The sequence below is a fragment of the Panthera pardus genome, unplaced genomic scaffold (genome assembly GCF_024362965.1).
Source record: "Panthera pardus isolate Hobbes unplaced genomic scaffold, ASM2436296v1 HiC_scaffold_11, whole genome shotgun sequence".
NCBI classification, from domain to species: domain Eukaryota; kingdom Metazoa; phylum Chordata; class Mammalia; order Carnivora; family Felidae; genus Panthera; species Panthera pardus.
In genome coordinates, this window is record NW_026526666.1 from 28,146,868 (window position 1) to 28,169,294 (window position 22,427).

The following is a 22,427-nucleotide window of genomic DNA, read 5'->3' on the forward strand; positions in this document are numbered from 1 at the left end:
TTAGAGTTGGAATTTTCCTTGGAATCAGAAAAAACAAATTCCATCATTTCTATATTTTCCAGAAAAGTATAACCTTTGTTTTATTTTAAAGTGAACAGAGCAAAGCAGCAGAAATATGTAGGGAGTCAGACATCCTGTGGTAGAATTCTGACTGTGCACCTTCATAGCATGACCTTGGGCAAATTACCCAACCTTTCCTTACCTGAGAAAGATTTTTAACCAATTCCAGCTCCACAGTCTATGACCCAGGGCCAAGTCATCCTTGCACTGGTTTCACCTTGATAATATCCTAGACTTTAACTCTCTTTGTGTGTTCCTACCCTTATAATTAAATCTTTGCCTTGTTCTCTATTCCACAATTTATCTTCGAGTTGCCTGCCCAGCACAGCTGTCACCTCTAGATTTGAAGCCCTGCCCTTTACACAGGTCGTGATTATAGAACCTGACAATCTTTGGACAGACCTTCCAGTTACCACCTCCAGTCTGCTGGTCTGAATCCCAGAAAACTATCTCCCTCTGAGCTATTTGATTTTGTGTCAACTTGACTGTGTGTTCAACTGCTGCCTTTGGCCACCCACTGACAACTGCTTTGATGAACTATGGCCTGATACCTTGAAATATTTTGAGCACTTGTTAACATGTCAGTAACCCCAAGTTCCAATCCTATCCCAGTGGATATGTTCAAGTCTGGTTCTCTTCCCTTCTCTGGTATTAGTGGGCAAAACTCAGCCTACTTCCAAGGTGCCAGATATGTGATTCTATATGGTGTGAACCTATAGTATCAAGAAATTGTTAAGCTGTGTTCATTATAATCTGTTTAACAAGACAGAGACATAGGTGACATAGTTTAAAAAGATCTCTATTGATGTAACAATGGTCAAAATTATTACAGGAGTTGGTACTTAAAGGAACTAGTTTTGTTTACTAAAAAAATTGTGTAGGAAAGCTCATTCCCCTAAAACTCAAAAGTGGATTTTTACCTAAACTTTTTTGGGAGGGTTTGTTGAAGATGTTGGCTCTCCATGAATTTGTTGAATAAGAAATTTCACAGGAATGGTTGTAAATTTATCTATTTACCCAGTTATGCTTTTGAAGTAAAAAGCTCCTTTTATTGAATTTTTCACTTAAAAAAAAAAGTGATTGCTCATGGTTTTCCAGCATGGCATTTTTAGACATGGATGTGTGTGTATTAGCTAAGAACTTTATAACATATAGCCTCATTTAATCATTACATGGGTTTATTAACCTACTATTAAAGATGAAACTGAGGCATGGAAATTTTAAGTAACTTGCTCGAGAAGGCCACACAGAAAGTAGTGGAACCAGACAAACAGAATCTGTCTCCATTTTTAACCTGTTTTTAGCTCCTAATCACTACATGGAAATAAGAAACACTGGGGAAAAAAAGGAAAAAAAAAAACTTGGGAAAAGATAAGGAATATACTCCATAAGAAGTCTGAACCCTCATTAACATTTTCTGAATTGGTTGGTTCTGACTGGATTTTACTGGGGGTAATCAGTGAGGAAACATCTGGTCTCCTAAGATCTCTGCTGTCGTCTGAGAGAATTGGATGTTTCCTGGATTTGGATGGTTATTCCTGTGCTCAAGAGAACTGGGAAATATTTTGGACTGTTCTTCAGAAGGAAGACAACACCACAATCACCCTAATAAACAGTGCTCTGTAGTGTGATACCAGGCCACCTCTTGCTGCATTAAGTATGCAATTTTCCCCTTCTGTAGAGAGCATGACATATCTTTATACATAAAATAGGGAAACCAGATTGTGGAATGCATTTAAATGTTATAACTTTGACAATTATTCTATAGGAGATTCCATAGGACACCCCGAGACCATTGCAGAGGCTGAAAAACTCTCAGTTTCAGGATAAGTTGATATCCTGCTGAAGACCATAATCCACCGTTATAAAGCAAACTCTTCAATAACTTCAATAACTAACAAGTTTTTTTTTCCCCAGCAGTTGCTCAGAGAATAGTTGTTTTCATGATTAATCTGAAGGTGTCCTGAGAAATGCCATCACTGCAGCCATGTGACAAGTTTTATATGATAATTTCTGATATGCTTGCTATGGTCATTGTGAATTCTTGATGTAAGTCTTTTACTGCCATGTTTTCACTGGGGGAATTTCAATTTTCAGAATTAGAGTGTTATGCCTCAAGTCAGACAAAATCTTAGCACCAAATTATTATAGGCTGTTCCTTTTCTTGAGGAACGATTGCAAAAAAACTATAACATTTCTTCAGGGAATGCACCAATAAGAATAAGAAATAGAATAAGACTGTCATTCAACTGTGATTCAGTTTCAGATTTTGAATGTTATTTTTAAGTTAAAAACATCTTTAAAACCTATTCTATTTTTTAATTTTTTTGTCCTCCTAGACAGCCTCATTTATTCATTCATTCTTTCAGCAAAACCTTCTATACACCAGGTGCTGTGCTAGGTATTAAGGACATAATATGAATTAGAATTTGCTGTCAAATTGTAATCATTCCTTTTTTAAAGCATTCTATATTTAAAAACCAGATACACAAAATGCCTGCTCTACTTCATATTAAATTTCTTGTGTTCTATACTCCTAACATAATTTTATAACATTTTAGACACAATAGATTGGTAATATTTGATAGTGGTATCAATGGACAATTAGAGAATCATCGTATTTTTAAAAATCAATATCCAATTTGCCTTATTTATTTATTTATTTTACATTTATTTATTTTTGAGAAACAGAGTGAGACAAAGCGTGAGCGGGGCAGGGGCAGAGAGAGAAGGAGACACGGAATCCAAAGCAGGCTCCAGGCTCTGAGCAAGTGGTCAGCACAGAGCCTGATGCGGGGCTCGAACCCACAAACTGCGAGACCATGACCTGAGCCGAAGTTGGACACTCAACCGACCAAGCCACCCAGATGGCCCCCAATTTGCCTTTTCATAGAAGATAAATGCGTGCCCTGTCTCTCATTTTAGCTTCTTTCTTTCTTTCTTTCTTTCTTTCTTTCTTTCTTTCTTTCTTTCTTTCTTTCTTTCTTTGAAGTCTTTTATTTTAATGCCCTTTCTCTCATTTCAGTCTTATGTTCTCATGACTATATCACAACAGACTTAATTTTTCCTGGGGTGCAAATTCAGTCACCACCTTGCCTTACCATTCTAGTGCATGGTAGTGACTGAATTTGCACCCCAGGAATCAGTGTAAATAAATTATTAATTAGTCTGTCCTGTTGTCTGGGGAATCTCACATAAAACAGGGGCTGTTTTTTCATTGAATCTCTAATTCAGAGTCTAATCTCTTCCTTCTATTCTCTCTACTCATCCTTTTCCTGCTTCCCATTTTGAAGCTTCAAAGAAATTCCTGATTGTGTCTACTTTCCCAAATCACTCACAAAGAGATTAACTCAGAGGTTGCAAAGTCAGATGCCTACAGGGACCAACCTGGAAAGAGAAATAAGTGCTAGGGGCTGAGGCAGCAATATTAGGGAGTGAGGGGAGACTGGGGCAAACCTCAGAGCACCGGCCCAGATAAGAGGAGGGTGCTGTACTTAGCACCAGCTCATTGTTGCTGACTGAATGATCAAATCTTTGGTTAGCTGATCATCCAATTTTCACAAGAGTCAGAAATCTGGATCTTTATGTAAAATGTGTCAATCTGTAAATGTTGGACCACCCAAACAAAACATGCCTGCCCAGGGCTGCCATTTGCAACCTAGGCTGTCACTGGTATTGAATTCAAAGAACTAAAAGCACCATAGGTTTTTGAAATGTCCTTGAAGAATGTGAGTTGAGTCTGTGACCCAACCCCACACTCAAGGGAAAAGGAAAAGGAAAAGGAAGATTTCTTATCAGGGTTGTGGTTTGATATTTGTCTAATTTGTGCATTTTCATTAATCTAATCAGTACATTGTCATTCTACAGTTTTAAAAAATGTAATAAAGCAATCCATCTTTTATATAAGAAAAGGGGGGATGAACTATATATTCAATTTAAAAATACATATTCAATTTTGCTTTTATTTATATAAAGGAACACTGGCACGGGAAGAATACATTAAAAATTAATGAGTGATTATCTTTATAGGGTAGGGACAAGGAAGAAAGGCATGAATGTGGGATTAAGACTTCTCAATCTATACTTTTTATTTAGTTTTTATTTTTGAAACAGGTGAGAGCATTATATATTCGAAAATCAAAAATGTAAACTGAAAGTAAATGGCATTAACATGCCAACTTATTTTTTATTGCAGGGAAGCATGACAGGTTGAAATATAAATTAGAATGCATAAAAATATATAACAGGACAGGACCACCTGACTGGTTCAATGGGAAGAGTATGTGACTCTTGATCTCAGGGTCATGATTTCGAGCCTCATGTTGGGTGTGGAGATTAATTAAATAAATAAAACTTCATATATATATGTATATATATTCATATATATATGAAGTTTTATATATATATTCATATATATATGAAGTTTTTTTTATATATATAGGAAATGGAATTATAAATGTTAAAGAAGAAAAGGGAACAATGTTACAATTAGGATAGATAAAGAAACAATTTTTAAATTTACTCTTTAAATGGTATCAAATTGCTATGGTATTTATAGTCCATTGAACACACTTAAAACTTGTGTGACCATCTTATTTTTAAATGCCAATACTTACAATGTAACATTGAAATGGTTTCCTTTACAATTGTTTTATTTTATGATAAAAATTTTGGACACTGATATATAAATAGGGATAGATGTATTTTTCAAAATTCTTTTGAGAGTATATAAACCAAAAGGTTTAAAGACTACTGAAAGTTCAAGACTATTTTCCTATACAGTTGACCCTTGAGTTACATGGGGGTTAGGGGCGCCAACTCCCCAACCGTGCAGTCAAAGATCTGTGCATAACTTTTGACTCTCCAAAAACTTAATATCCTACTATTGACCAGAAGCCTTACCAATAACATAAATAGTTGGTTAACACATATTTTGTACATTATATTATTATATGCTATATTCTTATAGTAAACTAAGCTAAAGAAAACAATATTAAGAAAATTGCAAAGAAGAAAAAATACACTTACAGTACTGCACTGCAAAATATGCATATGAGGGATCAGCAAAGTTCAAACCCATGCTGTTCAGGGGTCACTTGTACTTGAAGTACTGGAGTCACTCCTTTGCCCATGGAAGGCCAAGTTATGTTACATGATGAAAAATTAGCACCTCTGAATACTATCATATGGATTAGTTTTGGATTAGCTAGCTTTTATTTACAAAAACAGAAAACTTTTAAGTTCTATAAGAATGAGTGCCAGGTAAACAGGTAAATTTAGATGTCTATCAGATAGGTCCAACATACAAATTCAAGAATTTGCAGGGCTACTATGATGAGAGTGCAAAGGAGGGCCAAATCAAGAGGTAGTTTCATACTCAAATTTGCCATAGGCCAACCTGCTAGGGTCCATCTAGGAACACATAGAGGTGGATTTAAAACCAAAAGTATGAAGCCCCTGGGTGGCTCAGTAGGTTAAGCGTTCAACTCTTGATTTCGGCTCAGGTTATGATCTCACCGTTGTGAGATCGAATTCTTCATAGGGGCTCTGCTGTCAGCACAGAGCTTGCTTGGGATTCTCTCTCCCTCTCTCTCTCTGCCCCTCCCCTGTGCTCTTTCTCTCTCTTAAATTAAATAAATAAACATTAAAAAAAAAAAAAAACAGCCAAAAGTATAAGTCCAGTGGTATGAGGGCTCATCAAACCCACCTATAATGGTGCACCCAGAGTGGACCCTAGGGGATTGCTCTAGCCCCATGTTTCTCTCTCAGGCTCTTAGAACATGTGATGACAGGAAAAACAACCCAAATTTGAAATGAAAATGATGTAAACTAATTTTCCCCTTTCAAATAAGAAAGTATTAACTACATTTAATCTTTGTTGACTCTAAGTAAAAAACTGAGCAATCATTTCTTCTCATTAAGTTCAACAATTTGTCTTTGCTATCCCTGTTTATATACCTCACTACGAAAAAATTCCAGTCTCCCAAATCACCCTTCATCCTCCACCCACTGGCCCACTCAAGGCTCTTCATACCACCTTTTCTGAACACTTTTCCTACCATTCCCCAATTTCTGAGATCTTTCACTGCATATCCTCTGGAATTCATGGTCCTTCATCATCTGTATCCTCAATCTCCTCTCTGAATAGTTCCTTCATCTGTTCTAAAGCAAGCCTGCTTCACCCCCCTGTGGATGCCAATTTTCTCTGCAACCTTTCCAGAGACCTCAGGCCACTGGACTTGGAGGTGGAATAGGAATCCTCCTTGCTCTTCATTGCTTCTTTCAGGCTCTTCTTCCTCTCCTTCTGAATTTCTCTCCCTGCCCAGTAATTGTTTTGTTTTGTTTTAAGTTTATTTATTTATTTTGAGAGAGAGAATCCCAAGCAGATTCTGCACTGTCAGCTTGGAACCCCACGCAGGGCTCACTCTCATGAACCAAGAGATCATGACCTGAAAGTCAGATGCCCAACTGACTGAGCCACCCAGGTGCCCCTGTTTTGTTTTTTAACTTGTGTCCTATGATGTCGTCACTCTCCTATTGTGGAAGTCACCTACTAACTCATGTATCACTCTGCTTTATTTTTCAAGGACTTTATCTTTTGGCTACTGACACCTTCTCCAGCGATTAGCACCTCTCCTAATTCTAAGTCTTGTTTTTATTATATACATAGATCATCCTTATGACACTCTTTTTGACTCTCTTCCAATGACACTGTATTCCACACCCTTTAGGCATTTATTGCCATTGTTGTATTCCACTCTAGACTTCATTACTTCTCCATAATCTTGTTTTCATGCATCCCACTCTAATTCCCATGTTGTTGTGGTCACTCTGCAGAAGAAGTAGGACAGACTCCTCCACCTCAAATTTGGTTTGGATGTTGAGACTGATGATGCCACACATATGTACCAAGAGAGTATGAAAAGGTTTATGGTGCACAGTTGGTGGAGTGTGCAGCTCTCGGTCTCAGGCTTGTGAGTTTGAGCCCCATGTTGGGTGTAGAGGTTATTTAAAAATAAAATCTTAAAAAAAATGTTTTATTACTCACACACAGAAGCTTTCTGTGGAGAACTGGGCAGGCTCCTAGGCTGGTACAAATATAACCTAAGGGAGAAGAGAAAGGAGACTGTCTTAGGGTTTTATGGTGATTGATGGCTAGGACCAGAGTGAAGTTTCCCTCAAGTGGGCTGGGTCTCTAATGGTTTGAACTTTCTGCTAGCACCAAAGGAGCCATCTTATCAGTTTTCCCACATGTAGGCCACAGGGAAGAGAAGAGGAGGGGCTTGAAAGCTGTCAGTGAATATAAAAAAATACGTCTTTTTAGATTGTTGCCTTTTATTTGGACTCCTACAGTCCCTCGAAAAACTTGCAATTCACTGATCCAACAATATTTTCTCTGTCCTTAATTTCCACATACCCACTCTTCCCCCACCTTAAACTCGGAGAATCATAACTCCCTTACTTACATTCTCAAGTTGCTTGCTCCTCTTCCCTTGGTAAAACCTGATTAAATAAAATTCTAAGCCTACTCTGAGCCTGCATCCTTGCAGCCAGTTATTATTGGGCAAAAACAAAACCAAACCACAATCACACTGATTTATGTCACTTAAATTCATGACCATGATCTCAAGTGGGTCCTTTATGGCACTCAGTGAGCATATGATTTTTCTCTCTAGTCCATTCATCTTCCCATTCGCCTAGATAACTACTTCATACCTTCTCTTCTCAAACCTCTGTTACTCTTCTGCACCTCCCTCTATTGATGACCTTACCTTCTTTATCTCTGAGAAAATTCAAATGATCAGAGGAGATATCCACAGATTCCCTCCTCCCCTCCTCCCCAACTGCTTGCCTCTTCCCATAGAAGAACCTGTGCTCCTATCAAGAGAAGATCCTGTCACTTGTGTGCTAGATTCCAAACTCTTTCCCTCTCAATGACACTGCTCCAGCAATTCTCTCTTCTTGACCCTACATTAATTTTTCTTCTTCCAGATCTTTTCCAAGTAATTCTCATCAAATTCTCATCAAAAATAGGTATTTCTCCCAATATTTTGGTCCATCTGTTTTTGACTCCACTTCCACCACCAGTTACTGTCCATTTTTGGGCTCCTCTTTGCAAAGGAACTTCTCAAAAGAATTGTATTAGGCATCTCTAATTCCTCTCTTCCCATTTTTTCTTCAACCCACAGAGATCAAATTTCCCCCCACTGCTCCATTGAGCAATAGCCTCTATGGTACTAAATCCAAAGGTTAGTTCTCAGTCCTTACTTATAAGCATTCATTCCTGCTTGATACACTATCTTCACTGATTTCCAGTCACCTCCCTCTGGGTTCTCCTCTTTCACTGGCTGCTCCTTCTGTCTCCTTTGCCAGCTTTATCCTTGGTTCTCTCCTACTTACACTCACTCTCTTGGTGACCTTGTCCAGTCTCATGGTTATAAATATCACCTAAATGTTGGTATCTCTCACTTGAGCCACTATCTTTAACCCCAGACTCACATATACAACTGCCTACTCAAGACTTCACTTGGATTTCTAAAAGACCTCAAATGTCACGTGTCCAGAATTGAATGCATGATCTTTCTCCTCAAACCTACACTACCTGTAGTTCTCATCTCCACTGTTTTCTTTTTTCATATCCCCATCAGCTTTATTACCCTGTTTGATTTTACTTATTTCATTTATTATTTATTGCCTGTTATCCCTACCCTGAAAGTGTAATATCCACAAGGGTTGGGATTTTTGTGTTTTATTCAGGTTTATAACCCAATAGAATAATGTCTGGGTACTTAATATTTATTGGATGAATGAATTAATTACACCCGGAGCATCCATTCTTAGCTAACTCAGAAATTACTGTTTTCTTAACCCAAACTGAAAATCCATGAAAAATGGGTTTATCTGCCAGCAAGAACTTCCTACCCTAGTTTAAAACCCGTGTCTGTACGTGCATTGGGGGAGGGGCAGGCACGAAGGTTTTTGTTTTGTTTTGTTTTGTTTTGTTTTGTTTTGTTTTCCAGAAATGCAGAGCTCCAGAACAAGGTTTAGGTAAAAACCACAGTAAAGATTTGGTTCTGGAGAAAACACTTGGCAGAGCAACAGGCCAGAATGAGTTGTACCTAAACTTTGTAGGCATCACGTGAAAAGGTGGTATGTGGGGTAAAAAGAAGCAAAAACCCATCTTCCTTCATTACAAGTCTCTTGGATCAACAGCTGTTCTCCCACTAGGGTGGTTCTTTTTTCCCTTATTTGGACTTCACTTTCAAAAGAAAGACACCACACCCTCCGTTATGTAGCCTTCACTGAGTAGCTCTGCCACGTCCCAGGTCTCCTATCTTCAGGACTGCATTTAATTCAGTAATACTTTTCTTTACTTTCTTTTGAGTCAGGGTTCCTGGGTGGGGCCAGGAAAACTCTTTATATGTTTGAAAACAATACGAACTTTTAAAAAGTCAGACTTTTAAAAAGGTAATAAAAAAAAAAAGTTTAAGGCCGTTAAGAGGCGAAATGGCTTGGGGGGGGGGGGAGGCGCACACTCAGTTGAGTGGAAAGGAGCCCCGTCCGCTTTCGCTCCGCCACCAGCGCAGAACCCAGTCCTCGGGGGCTTCGCCGGTAGGCCTTACCCACTGCGGCAGATGCCCCCTGCCCCGGCCGCACCGGACACCGCGCGCGAGGGAGAACGAGCCCGTCCCCACGGAAGGAACCCCAAGCTTCCCTTAAATTTCCATGCAGCCCGCCCAGACACTTCCCGACTGAAGGAGCACTATCCATAGCGGGCGTTAGTCCTGCCAGGAGGGGTGGCTGGGTGGCGGGAGGCGCGGAGAGCGCAGCGTTGCGAGTCGGGAGCCGGCTGCCCCTGGCCGGGCCCGCCCCTCCCCGCGTGGAGTGTGCGACACCCGGGCTTCCGCGGCGCCCTCTGCCTCCTCCGCACGCCTCCCCTTTAAGCGCGAGGCGCAGTTGGATTTATGTCGGCCGAGGCGAGGCGCGACTCCCCTTTATGGCGGAGTCGGCGGCAGCGGCTCTGACAACCGCGGCGGCGGGGCGAGTAGAGCAGGAGGCAGAGCCTCGGACTGCCGGCCGCTGTCTCCGCAGAGGGGCTGGGGGGGAGTCCGGCCCTCGCCGCCGCGGGGGCGGAGGAGTGGGCGGGCCCGGGCGGGCTGGGGGCGGGGAGGCCGGGGAAGGCGGGGAGCCCGGTCGCCTGCGCTCGGGTCCGCCTCTGACTGCGGCGCGGCGGGGCGATGTGTGATTACCATGGCGAGGAGTCTCTGTCCGGGGGCCTGGCTAAGGAAACCCTATTACCTCCAGGTAGGCCGGCGGCGAGCCCTCCGGGCGCCCTCCCTCGCCGCGCGGGATTCGCCCGCCTCCCTCCTCCCTCACTGGGTCGGCGCCCGCCCGAAACCCGCTGCCCCCTGCCGTCCGGCACCTGGCGGCGCGCCCTCCCCGGCCGCCCGGGCGCCGCAGCCTCCACGGCGGCGCTGCCCGCGCCCCCCACAGCTGCCCCGGCGCCTCTCGCGCCCTGGCCGCCGGGCTCCGGGGCCCAGGTCGCCCCGCCCGGGCTCGCCCTGGTGCCCCTCGCATTCTGAGAGCCCTGAGACGTGACCCGGGTGCGACCCTACGCCCCTAGCAGTTGAGGCTCGGCAGCCTGGACTCGGGACGTGCCGCCGGCTTCTCCCTGGTCCGGTGCTCTCCTCCTCCTGCCCTGTGGGCCCCGCACGTCGGCTTTTCAAGACTCTGTGTCTTCGGTCTGTGGTGGGAAAGGTGGTGTGTCATTCCACCATATTTTAGGAAATTATGGCAATTTGTCACATCACTGTTTCTCCAAATCCCCGAGAAGCGACGTGTGCCTTGTGCTGAGCCCCTTGGTTCGGTCTTTCCATCTCACCCGTAATTTAAATGGGAGGTAGGGCTCAGAAGCCCAAATGAGGGGCGGGTGGGTGTTTGCTTTCTAAAAGGAAAGGGGACAGTGTCTGGTGCCGATCTCAAATACCCCAGCAATGCAAACGTAATTCTCAGTCATGTCATGTGTACTGTTCGCGTGTTAATCTTTCATGATTTCCCGTTCCACCCTCTGTGCCGCTGCCAGTCTGTGTCTTCGAACCCTACTACTGCCTTCATGTACAGTTGGTCGCCAGGGGGACCTAGTAGACATCGTGAGTAGCTGAGCGCAAATCTATCACCCCAGTGGAAAAACAACTACAAATCAATGCCTCGCGTGGGTCAGCAGCGTTGTCTGCATTCAGAGGACAGTATTCCTTTTACTGCCTACATTAAAAGGCTTAAGGTATCGAAAAATTATTCGGGGACGGGAATTCATGCTCAGCTGGCGCTTTTACAAATTATTTTAAAAGTTGAGAAGAAACCATTGGGGCAAGTAAATCTTTCATTCTCGTCTGGAAATTGCACATGTAAATCGTTACCTTGCAGTGAATCATGCACTGCAAATTGGAAGCATGATTTGACAACCCACTATTTGAAGGGTGTAGGAGTAAAACTAAATGTCCTGGGTCCTTGTAGCGGCTCCACCAGTAGTACTTGTGCTTAAGGAACAGTAGAGCAACCCACTGTAGAATTCAACCTAGGCCAGATACCTCTTTGTAACCCTTTATATGAACAATAGAATATCTTTCCAGACTCTCTCCCCAAAATAAGTTTATTGCGATATTTAAAATGTTTTTCACTAAAACTAACTAGCTATTTATTTTTAATTTTTGAGATTTTGTGGTAAACTTTATTTTAGACTTCGATTAGTTTGTCTCTAAACGTTCTCCATAAATGGGCTGTGACATTTTTTTGGCACCATACCTCAAGAGCTTTCAGATTGGCTGAATTAAGATAAGTTTTGCAAATAGTTGTGGTTCCATTAATGGCAAACATTTGGTATTTCTGCCTTTCGAATGTGCACATCATTATATATTACTAAAATAAGGTAAACTTGGATTTTAAGCATTTCAAAAGGATTTGGGGGATATAGTGATATTTTAGTAGACTACTTTTTTTTTTTTAATTTTTTAAAATGTTTATTTATTCTTGGGAGAGAGGGAGAGACAGAGTGTGAGCAGGAGAGAGGGAGACACAGTACCCCAAAGCAGGCTCCAGACTCTGAGTGGTCAGCACAGAGCGGGATGCGGGACTCGAACTCACAAACTGAGATCATAACCTGAGCTGAAGTCGCATGCTTAACTGACAGCCACCCAAGTGCCCCAGTAGGCTACTTCTATATAAAGAATGATTAAATAGGAAATTATTGATTCTAGTATTATATTTTAGATAAATAAGTTTTAAACTTGGGAACCCAGGGGCCTGGTGTTTTAAACAATGTCTTGGTATTAGTATTTATTGTTTTTATGAATTTTCTTGTTAGTTGTGCCTCACTATACTCTTTTAGTTTAACCAGTTAAAAAAAAAGGCCTTCACATTACTCAAGTGTCATACTTTTTTTCTGTTCCCTATTGTCTAAATGCCTCATCTTCTGCTTTTTAGAATTCCTTTACCACTAGGTGCTTCAGCCTTGAAATTGTTTTGGGCAAAGTCAGAATATCTCCAACTGAGACCATTAGACAGTACTCAGTTTCTCAGCCACTGAAGATTGAATTAATATATACAGTACTCCTTTTCCTCTTTTCTTGTTATATTTTTCCTGAGAATAAAATCATGTTCGTTTAAGAACAGCATGAGGCATGAGAACAGAGCTGAGCTTTGTTCATTTGTGCTTCTGGTTCATCATGACCTTGAAAAAACTTCCTAACTTTTTAGTTCCATAGTTTCCGTATCATAAAGTGGAGATTGTGGTTCTTAACTGAGTACATCACATAAATATAGTGAGGATGAGCTATATGAAGTTAAGTATTTTTTGTGACATTTTTGCTACATTTTAAATAGAAAAGCATGTGAATTTAAGTAGTAAATACATACAGGTAAATATGTTGAATTCCTTCACCCAAAGATTCCTGGCTATCTACATCACCACCCCCACTTTTATTTATTGAGCATTTATTGGTAATTGATCTAGGTGTATATATAATATGACTTATCATATTGATTTAGTCATTTACTTAATATTTGTTGGAGGCCTGTCACATCCCAGAAACTTTGTGAGATGGAAGCAATTCTACTGGAGCTAAGCAAATGTCTTTGTGGTCCTTATGGAACTTAAAGTCTAGTTAGGGAGACAAACATTAATTAAATAATCCAGAAATACATAATGACAACAGTAAGTGCAATGAAGGAAAAGGGAAGATGCAGAAGACAACTTGAGAGGAAGAGAACAGTTTCTTTCTCTTTAAAAAAAAAATTTTTTTTTTTTAATGTTTATTTATTTTTGAGAGTGAGTGAGAGAGACAGAGCATGACTTGGGGAGGGCCAGAGGGAGAAGGAGACACAGAATCTGAAGCAAGCAAGCTCCCAGCTCTGAGCTGTCAGCACAGAGCCCCATGTGGGGCTGGAACCCACGAACCATGAGATTATGACCTCAACCGAACTTGGACGCTTAACTGACGGAGCCACCCAGGCGCCCCTAGTTTCTTTCTCTTTTAAAACTATTTTATTATGGAAATTTTTATACACACATAAAGCAGAAAAGAATAATGAACTCTCACCTACCTATCACCTGCCCTCAACAATGATCAGTATTTTGTTTCATTTCTCCTGCCAATATCCTCTTTCCAACTAGAGTGGTTTTTCAAAATTATTATTTAAAAATTTTTAATTCTAGTATAGTTAACATACAGTATTATATTAGTTTCAGATGTACAACATAGTGATTCAATAATTCCATATATTACTCTGTGTTCATCATGATAAGTGTACTCTTAATCCCCTTCACTGATTTTACCCATTCCTCCCACCCTCCTTCCTCTCTGGTAGCCATCAGTTTATTCTCTGTAGTTAGGAGTCTGGTTTTGGGATGGGTTCTTTTTCCCTTTGTTCATGTATTTTGTTTCTTAAATTCCACATATGGGTCAAATCATATGGTATTTGTTTTCTCTGACCCACCTCTTTCACTTAGCATTACACTCTTTAGCCCCATCCATGTTGTTGCAAATGGCAAAGTGTCATTCTTTTTCATGGCTGAGTAATATTCTATTACATATATGCAATATAAATATATGTATGTATATCAACTCTGTATAATCGTGGGTTTATTTCTGAGCTCTCTGTTTCATTGATCTATGTGTCTGTTTTTGTGCCAGTACCATACTGTTTTGATTATTGCAGCTTCATATTAGATCTTCAAGTCTGGGATTATGGATACCTACAGTTTTGTTCTTCTTTTTCAAGATTGCTTTGGCTATTCAGGGTTTTTCATGGCTCTGTACAAATTTTAAGATTATTTGTTCTAACTTTGTGAAAAATGCTGTTGGTATTTTGTTAGGGCTTGTATTAAATCTATAGATTGCTTTGGGTAATATGGGCATTTTAATAATATTTGTCCTTCCAACCAGCTAAAGTATTTTTTAATGTTTATTTATTTACTTTGAGAGAGAGAGAGAGAGGGAGAGGAAGAGGAGGAGGAGGAGGAGGAGGAGAGGCAAAAAGAAAGGGAGAGAGAATCCCAAACAGGCTCTGCACTGCCAATGTGGAGTCAACTCGGGGCTCAAACCCTCTAACCGTGGGATTATGACCCAAGCCCAAATCAAGAGTTGGATGCCTACCTGAATGAGCCACCCAGGTGCCCCCATCAATGCCAACTTTTTGATGCAGGGAGTACTTCTTCCAGAGAAGTGGTGAAGGCACACTTTGTCTGTGGGGCCTCTGTCAGTCAGGAGGGCTCATGACCTGCCTGAAATAGATAGCCAACAAACATTTACCTGAGCAACATGGCAAGGCATTATTCTCAGAGCATACTAATTTATAGGTCCATCCTTTCCAGCTATTTTGTTGAAAACTTACCTGAGAAATAGTACTTCCTGGACTGGCTAAATGTTGCGGCACATTGAACAGAGTAGAGGCCTGCATCCGAGATCGGAAACTGTGGGTGTATTAACATGTTTAGACCATTTTTAGGCAGTGTTTTTCTTCCACACATCATTACAATGATACTACTTTTGGCCCACTGGATGTGGTGACCCAGCATGACACCTGCATTTATCTGTTTTTAGCAGTGTGTTTCCTACAAATTAGGATCTACTTTGTTTAGGGTTTACTCAGGTCTGAGTGGGACTGATAACACAGCCTATAATTCCTTAGTTTTAGTTTAGAATACCTTCTTCCTTCTCACTATCATTAAGTCTTGGAAGAATGAAAGTTAAGACAATTTAGAACAATTTTCTGTATTTAGATTATACACATTTTTCCACTCTACTCATTCTGTCTGCATGCCCTGTTGCATTTAAAAAGCTGCTGCAACTCTAACGGAATTTGAAGTTTGAGATATGCAGGTACTTCTAAAGGTTTTCAAGCCCTTTAGATTGCAAAACTTTTAAATTTCTTAACAATGACTAACAGTTCCAATATGTGTTCTGTAGGGCTGTCATGAAAAAAGGATAAATAGCATGTTCTAATTAGGGTGTGGGCACTTGTTTAACATTTCTGATACCAGGCTCTTTGGTTTATATTAGTACTGTCTTTCAAAAATGACTGCTGTTGGGGTGCCTGGGTGGCTTAGTTGGTTGAGTGTCCAACTTCAGCTTAGGTCATGATCTCATGGTTCATGAGTTCAAACCCCACACTGAGCACACTACTGTCAGTGCAGAGCCTGCTTTAGATTCTCTGTCTCCCTCTCTCTCAGCCCCTCCCCCCACTCACGCTCTCTTAAGAATAAAAATAAACATTAAAAAAATGACTGCTGTAGATGGTTTGGTTCTTTGTAACTTAGTGTGGCTGTTTTATGGGATTTAGTGCGAGATGGGGTTACTGACTAGGTTAACTGGTACTAAGTGATGATGTTATCAAGTATGGTACTTAGGGTAAAATGGCTTCTTGCCCATTTTCAGCCTCCAGGATTATTTTAAATCTAAGGATAATTAGAGCAGGTGGTGGTTCCCTATTCCCCAAAGACTATAGGTGGTGTGGTTCTCATCAAGTTTGTTAGACCTGCTGTTCAAAGCTAAATTTTTGCCTTTGCCTGAAATGAAATCCCTAAAACTCTGATTAGCTTCCTGAGACTGGTGAGTATATTGAGAGTGTATGCATCCCATGATGTCTTAAATTCAAACATAAAATTATAATGCAAACATTTGATATTATCATTAGTTGCTTTTCTACCCCTGTTAGAAACTCAAAGAAATGATGAATTCTCAGGCATATTGCATCCTCACCATACTTTCAGGCTGTAGCGTATAGTAATAGTGTTTGTTTCTTCATTGTCATCTTCCCAGTGCCCCTCCATTTTCATTTTGATCAATTATAAAGTTGTTTTACATTGTCTATAGTTTTTCCTTCCTTCCTTCTTTCTTTTCCTTCCTTCCTTCCTCCCCTCCTCCCTCCCTCCCTCCCTCCTTACAGTTAGGTACATTTTAATGCTTTCATTTCTTAAAGTTGCTTCTAAAAACAATGCTATACCATTCCGTTAAATATCATCTTTTATATCATTTGGTTGAAAAGCTAAATGTCTCACATTCTTAACATATTTCTAGACATTCAAATATTTTTGACTAATTTTCCCTTAAAAATCTTAATCTACAAAGTATATGAATTTAGAAAAACTATGATATTGTCAAGTGAACATATTTGAAGAAAAAAACCCAAAATATTAGTGGATCAATTTTTCTTTAGAAATAAATAGTTCTTTTTTTTAAAGAGTTTTTTTTTTTTTTTTACATTTTTAAAAGTGTTTATTTATTTTTGAGAGAGAGAGAGAGAGAGCAGGGGAAGGGCAGAGACAGAGGGAGACATAGAATCCGAAGCAAGCTCCAGGCTCCGAGCTGTCAGCACAGAGCCTGGCATGGGGCTCAAACCCATGAACTGCAAGATCCTGACCTGAACTGAAGTTGGACGCTCAACTGACTGAACCATCGAGGTGTGCCAGAAATAAGTAGTTCTTTTTGTGGTTGGGTGAGTTGACTGGGTATTTAATGAAATAATTTTTTTAGATGTTATCATGGTGTTGTGGTTATTTTTCTTTTGTTTTCTATTGTGGCCGCAAACACATAATATGAAATTCACCATCTTATCATTTTTTTTATGTTTATTTATTTTGAAAGAGAGAGAGCGAGAGAATGAGGGAGGGGCAGAGAGAGAGGGAGAGAGAGAGAGAGAGAGAGAGAGAGAGAGAGAGAGAGAGAACCCCAAGCAGGCTCTGCACTGTCAGCACTGAGCCCAGTGTGAGGCATAATCTCATGAGTGGTGAGATCATGGCCTGAGCTGAAAATCAAGAGTCAGACGCTTAACCAACTGAGCCACCTGGGCACCCCACTATCTTACCACTTTTATGTGTATGGTACAATAATGTTAATATATGCACAATGTTGGAAACAGCTCTCTGGAACTTTTTATCTTGCAAAACTGAAACTCTGTAATTAAACATCTCCCCATTTCCCCCTCCCTACCAGCTTGGTAACCACATTCTGCTTTTGTTTCTGTGAGTTTGACTTCTTTAGATACCCCATGTAAGTAGAATCATGCAGTCCGTGTTTTATGACTGGCTTATTTCACTTAGCATAATGTTCTCAAGATTGATCCATCTTGTAGTTTATGACAAGATTTCCTTCTTTTTAAAGGCTGAATAATTTTCTACCATATGTGCATACCACACTTTCTTTATCCATTCATTAGTCACTGGACATTTAGGTTGCTCCCACATCTTGGCTATTGTGATTAATGCTGCAGTGAACATGGAAATTATAATAATTCTTTGCGATCCTGCTTGCAATTATGTATACCCAGAAGCGAGATTGCTAAATCATAGGGTAATTCTATTTTTAATTTTTTAAGGAAACTCCATACTGGTTTTTATTGTGGCTATACCATTTAAATTCCCACCAACAATGCACAGGTTTTCCACATCCTTGTCAGCACTTGTTATTTTCTGTTTTTGTTTTTGTTTTGTTTTTTTGATAGTGGCCATTCTAACGGATGTGAGGTGATATCTCATTGTGGTTTTGATTTGCAATTCCCTGATGATAAGTTATGTTGAGTATCTTTTCATGTGCTTTTTGGCCATTTTTATATCTTGTTTGGAAAAAGTTCCTTTTCGATTTATTGTTTCAGATTGATGTTTTTTTCAACAGGGTTATGGATTATTATAAATAGAGTTTCCTTTCTGTCCTAAGAACTGAGTAATCATGTCCGAGGATATTCTTGCAAGAGAGATTTATAACATGCTAACAACCTTCTGAATTAATTACTACATCCATTTCAGACATACATGGTATCAGAATCACAGACTGATAGATCCTAGAGCTGGGACCATAAGTTTTACTGCCTGCCCCCAGTTGCTTGAAATTAGAGCTTCTTATTTATTTTAAATTTGAAATATTGACCAATATGCCAATCTCTGTACCATTGATTGGATCTAGGATTTTGGTGGTTTTTTTTTTTTTTAATGTTTATTTATTTTTTGAGAGAGAGAGAGAGAGAGACAGAGTGTGAGCAGGGGAGGGGTAGAGGGAGGGAGACACAGAATCTGAAGCAGGCTCTAGGCTCTGAGCTGTCAGCACAGAGCCTGATGTGGGACTTGAGCTCACGGACTCTGAGATTATGACCTGAGCTGAAGTTGGATGCTTAACTGACTGAGCCACCCAGGCACCCTGGGTCTAGGATTTTGAATAAAATGTGCTAAAGGATTTTTTTGAGATAATGGGGAAATTGAAAATGAACTATACATTGGATGGTATTATTGTATCATTGTTATCATTGTTAAATTGTATTATATAAGAGAGTGTCTTTATTTTTAGAAGGTGTAAACTGAAGTATTTAGCATAAAAAATGTCATAATGCCTATAATTTACTTTCAAATAGTTCAGGAAAATACATTTGTATATACATATATAAAGAGCAGTGTTTCTTAACCTTGGCACTATTGACATTTAGGGCTGGATAATTCCTTGTGGTGTGGGGCTTTGTTTTGTAGGATATTTAGCAGCATCCCTGGCCTCTACCCTTTAGATACCAGTAGCATCCTCCCCCCCACCCCCTAGTAATGACAGTCAAAATGTCTCCAAACATTGCTAGATGTCCTCTGAGAGGCAAAATTGTTCCTAGTTGAGGACCACTGATACAGAGAAAAAGAAAGCAGGAGAGGTAGAGATATTTATGTATGTTTAGAGAGAATGACAAAGAAAGCAAATGTAGGACAATGTTCGCAATTGATGAATATAGGTATAAGGGTATTTTTTGCACTATTCTTTTAAAGTTTCTGTAGATTTAAGGATTTTCAAAATAAAAGGTTGGGGGAAAATTAATTAAACTGGATTTCATAATAACTGAGTATTATTGGAAATGTGTGAACTCTGTCCAAAGTTACATGAAAGGTCAGGAAAATGAGATTTGATAGAGCACATTTGAAGTCAGCAATTAAAGAAAGTGTGTTAGTCTTCCAGTGTTCCTGGAATAAATTACCACAAATTGAGCAGCTTAATACAACACCCATTTGTTTGTACCCTTATGTCACAGTTCTGTAGGTTAGAAGTTTGAGTACAGTTTGGCCTGCTCATTCACTGCTCCAGGTTTCAAAGGTTGAAATCAAGGTGTCATTAGGGTTGACTTTCTTTCTGGAGTACTGGACTCTTTTAGGTTGTTGTTAGAATTCAGTTTCATACTTGGGCTGAGGTGTCCATTTCCTTTCTGGCTGTTGGCTGGGGTTGTTCTCAACTTCTAGAGGCCACCTACACTCTTTGGTTCATGGCTTCCTTTCTCCATATAGAAAGCCCATGAGAGTGGTAGAGCCTTTGCATGCTTCATATCTCTCTGATTTCCTCTCTGCCTCATTGCTCTGGCTCTTCTGCCTTTCTCTTCTGCTGTTAAGGGGTCACATTGGGTACACCCAGTTAACCGAGGATATCTCTGCTTTAAAGTCAGCTGATTAGTAACCTTAATTCCAACTGCCAAGTCTCTTCATACATAGATTAGTGTTTGATTCAATAACCAAGGGGGTGGGAATCTTGGGAGACATCTTTAGAATTCTGCCTACCACAAAAAGAATACAACTGAATTCTGACAATTAAAAAAATCAGTCATTTCCTACAATATTTTATTCATGTCTTTCCCATTGCTATTAGGTTTGAAGATGTTGTCATAGAATAGATTTTATAAGAGTTGTATTGTTTTAAGTTTATTTTTTTTTAGTAATCTCTACACCCAACATGGAACTTGAACTCATGACCCTGAGATCAAGAGTTGTGCACATGCTCTTCTGACTGAGTCAGCACACACCCCAAGAGAATTGTATTTATTGTTCCAACAACTACTATGGGAAGAATCATGGATGTTTATTAAAGGAAGGAAGACACAAATAGCTGCTGTGTGAAAATATTTGTTTTTACAGTAGATACTATTCTTAAATCTTTTGTACTATTATACAAACTAAAGTAAGAGTACAAAATTTCACTTTATGAACCCTAGGAAAACATTCTTTAAAATGTAACTTATGGGTCCCTTGAGTTTGTTCCTAGAAAAAAAAATGTATCTTATGGGGTGCCTGAGTAGCTCAGTCAGTTAAGCATCAGACTCTCGGTTTTGGCTCAGGTCATGATTTCATGATCATCCAGCCCTGTGTTGTGTAGGCTCTGCACGCGGTGTGGAGCCTGCTTAACATTCTCTTTCTCCCTCTCCCCCCCACCACCCTCCTTGCTTGTGCTCTCTCCCTCTCTCTCAAAAATAAAAAAGTAACTTATTTCTCTTTATTACTATAATTAAAGTTGTTCTTAAGCCCTTAAAGAAGATAACACTTGGTTTTGTTTTACTGTATCAGCTGACAACATTTTTAGTCACACCTGATCCAGTAAAACTAAATTTGTCCCCAGTGAATGCAGAGCCTATTTATTACCCTGATCTTCTCCTTTTCCCTGAGCATATACTCAGGTTGTGCAAAATGATACAATGTACATGTTTTTCCATGTGTTCAAAAATATTCTGTAACCACTCTAAGATACTGAGCTCCTGTAGCCCACACTAAGCACACACTTCTTCTGTCTTGCATTCCTATTCTTTACTTTCACCATCACCCTCGTGTTATCATCACAACTGAGGCCTTTGCACACCCATGTCTTCCAGTCCATCCACCCCGCTCTGGCTTTCCTCCTTTCCCTATTCAGTCAGGATGCCAAGATCTGTCTTTTCAGCTGCTCTTCTTGGCTCATTTACCATCTCCTTATTGCTCTGACCTTCCTTCATTCTTTGTGGATACTCCTGCCCTTTCCTTTCAGTTACTTTAGTCCTTTGCTCCCCACTTTCCCCAAGATTCCAGCCTTCTTCTACTTCTCATTTTGTACAAGCTCTGTTGGTAATTGTAGCTCTTCACGTGACTTCCACTACAACCCAAATATTAATGGGTCTCAACTCTATATCACCAGTCCAAACCTCTCCCCCAGAACTTTAGATTTGCTTATTTGATATCTACCTTTAGATGGCACTTCGTATTTAACATGTCCTAACCTAAACTCCACCCCCCTCAAAACTTGCTTCTTTCCCTTTCAGTTAGTGATACTCTCCAGTTACTAAAGAGCATTTCCCCAGCGATTAGTAATGGTAAGTACTTTTTCATGTATCTATTGGCCATCTGTCTCCTGCTGGTACCATGATTCTCTCCTTATGTGTCGTTAGGCCCACTATAATAGCCTCCAGAATGGCCTTCCGGCCTCATTTATACCCTTTTAGCTCCATCTTCCACATTGCTTCCAGAGTCATCTTCCCCCAAATGCAAATCTGATCTAGTCTCCCTCCCTTTTGATGAAATCCTTTAATGACGTTCTACTGCCTTCAGGAGACTATGCAGAGTTCTGAGCATGGCCCTCCATGTCTGGTCCCTTCCTGTCTTGCCATTTCATTCCTGCCACTACCACCTTATGCACCGTTTAAAGCTCTAGCAATCCCGAAAATCTTGCAGTTTACCAACACACCATGCTCATGTGTCAGCCTGTCTGCCCTCCCTTTTCTGCTTTGCCCTAGGATACCCTTCCCCATTTCCCTGCATTCCTGTCTACCTGGTTTATTCTTAGTTTTCTACTTGCCCTTCAGGTTTTGACTCGAAGAGGAAGTGACCTCTTAGCAATCCTTCCCTAACACCCCACACAGTATTAGTGTGCCTCTTTTGTGCTCCAGACTGTGTGTGCATGATATCCAGCACATACAATGATACTTGTCACCAGCAGTTTTTACAGCTTTCTTTGGTCCCAGGCTCGATTTCCTTGAGAGCCAAGATGTCCGTTGCCCTCCTCTATCCTCTGTGCTTAGCCAAGACTAGATGCTCAGTAAATATTTGTTGAATGAAT

General features: G+C 40.3%; 1 protein-coding gene and 1 non-coding gene across 2 annotated transcripts in view; one reads left to right on the forward strand and one right to left on the reverse strand.

Annotated features, from left to right (window-relative positions):
- Positions 1 to 1,979: 1,979 nt before the first annotated feature.
- On the reverse strand, positions 1,980 to 2,045 carry LOC128775998 (small nucleolar RNA SNORD58). The gene has a single exon (XR_008420974.1). It is a non-coding gene; the product is annotated as a small nucleolar RNA SNORD58 (small nucleolar RNA).
- An 8,164-nt stretch (positions 2,046 to 10,209) lies between these two features.
- The window catches only part of DIPK1A (divergent protein kinase domain 1A), a 106,315-nt gene continuing 94,097 nt past the window's right edge, over positions 10,210 to 22,427 (forward strand). The window contains exon 1 of the mRNA XM_019437943.2: positions 10,210 to 10,365. Coding sequence (XP_019293488.1) covers positions 10,312 to 10,365 — 54 coding nt within the window. The 5' untranslated portion in view covers positions 10,210 to 10,311. The remainder of the gene's footprint in view (positions 10,366 to 22,427) is intronic.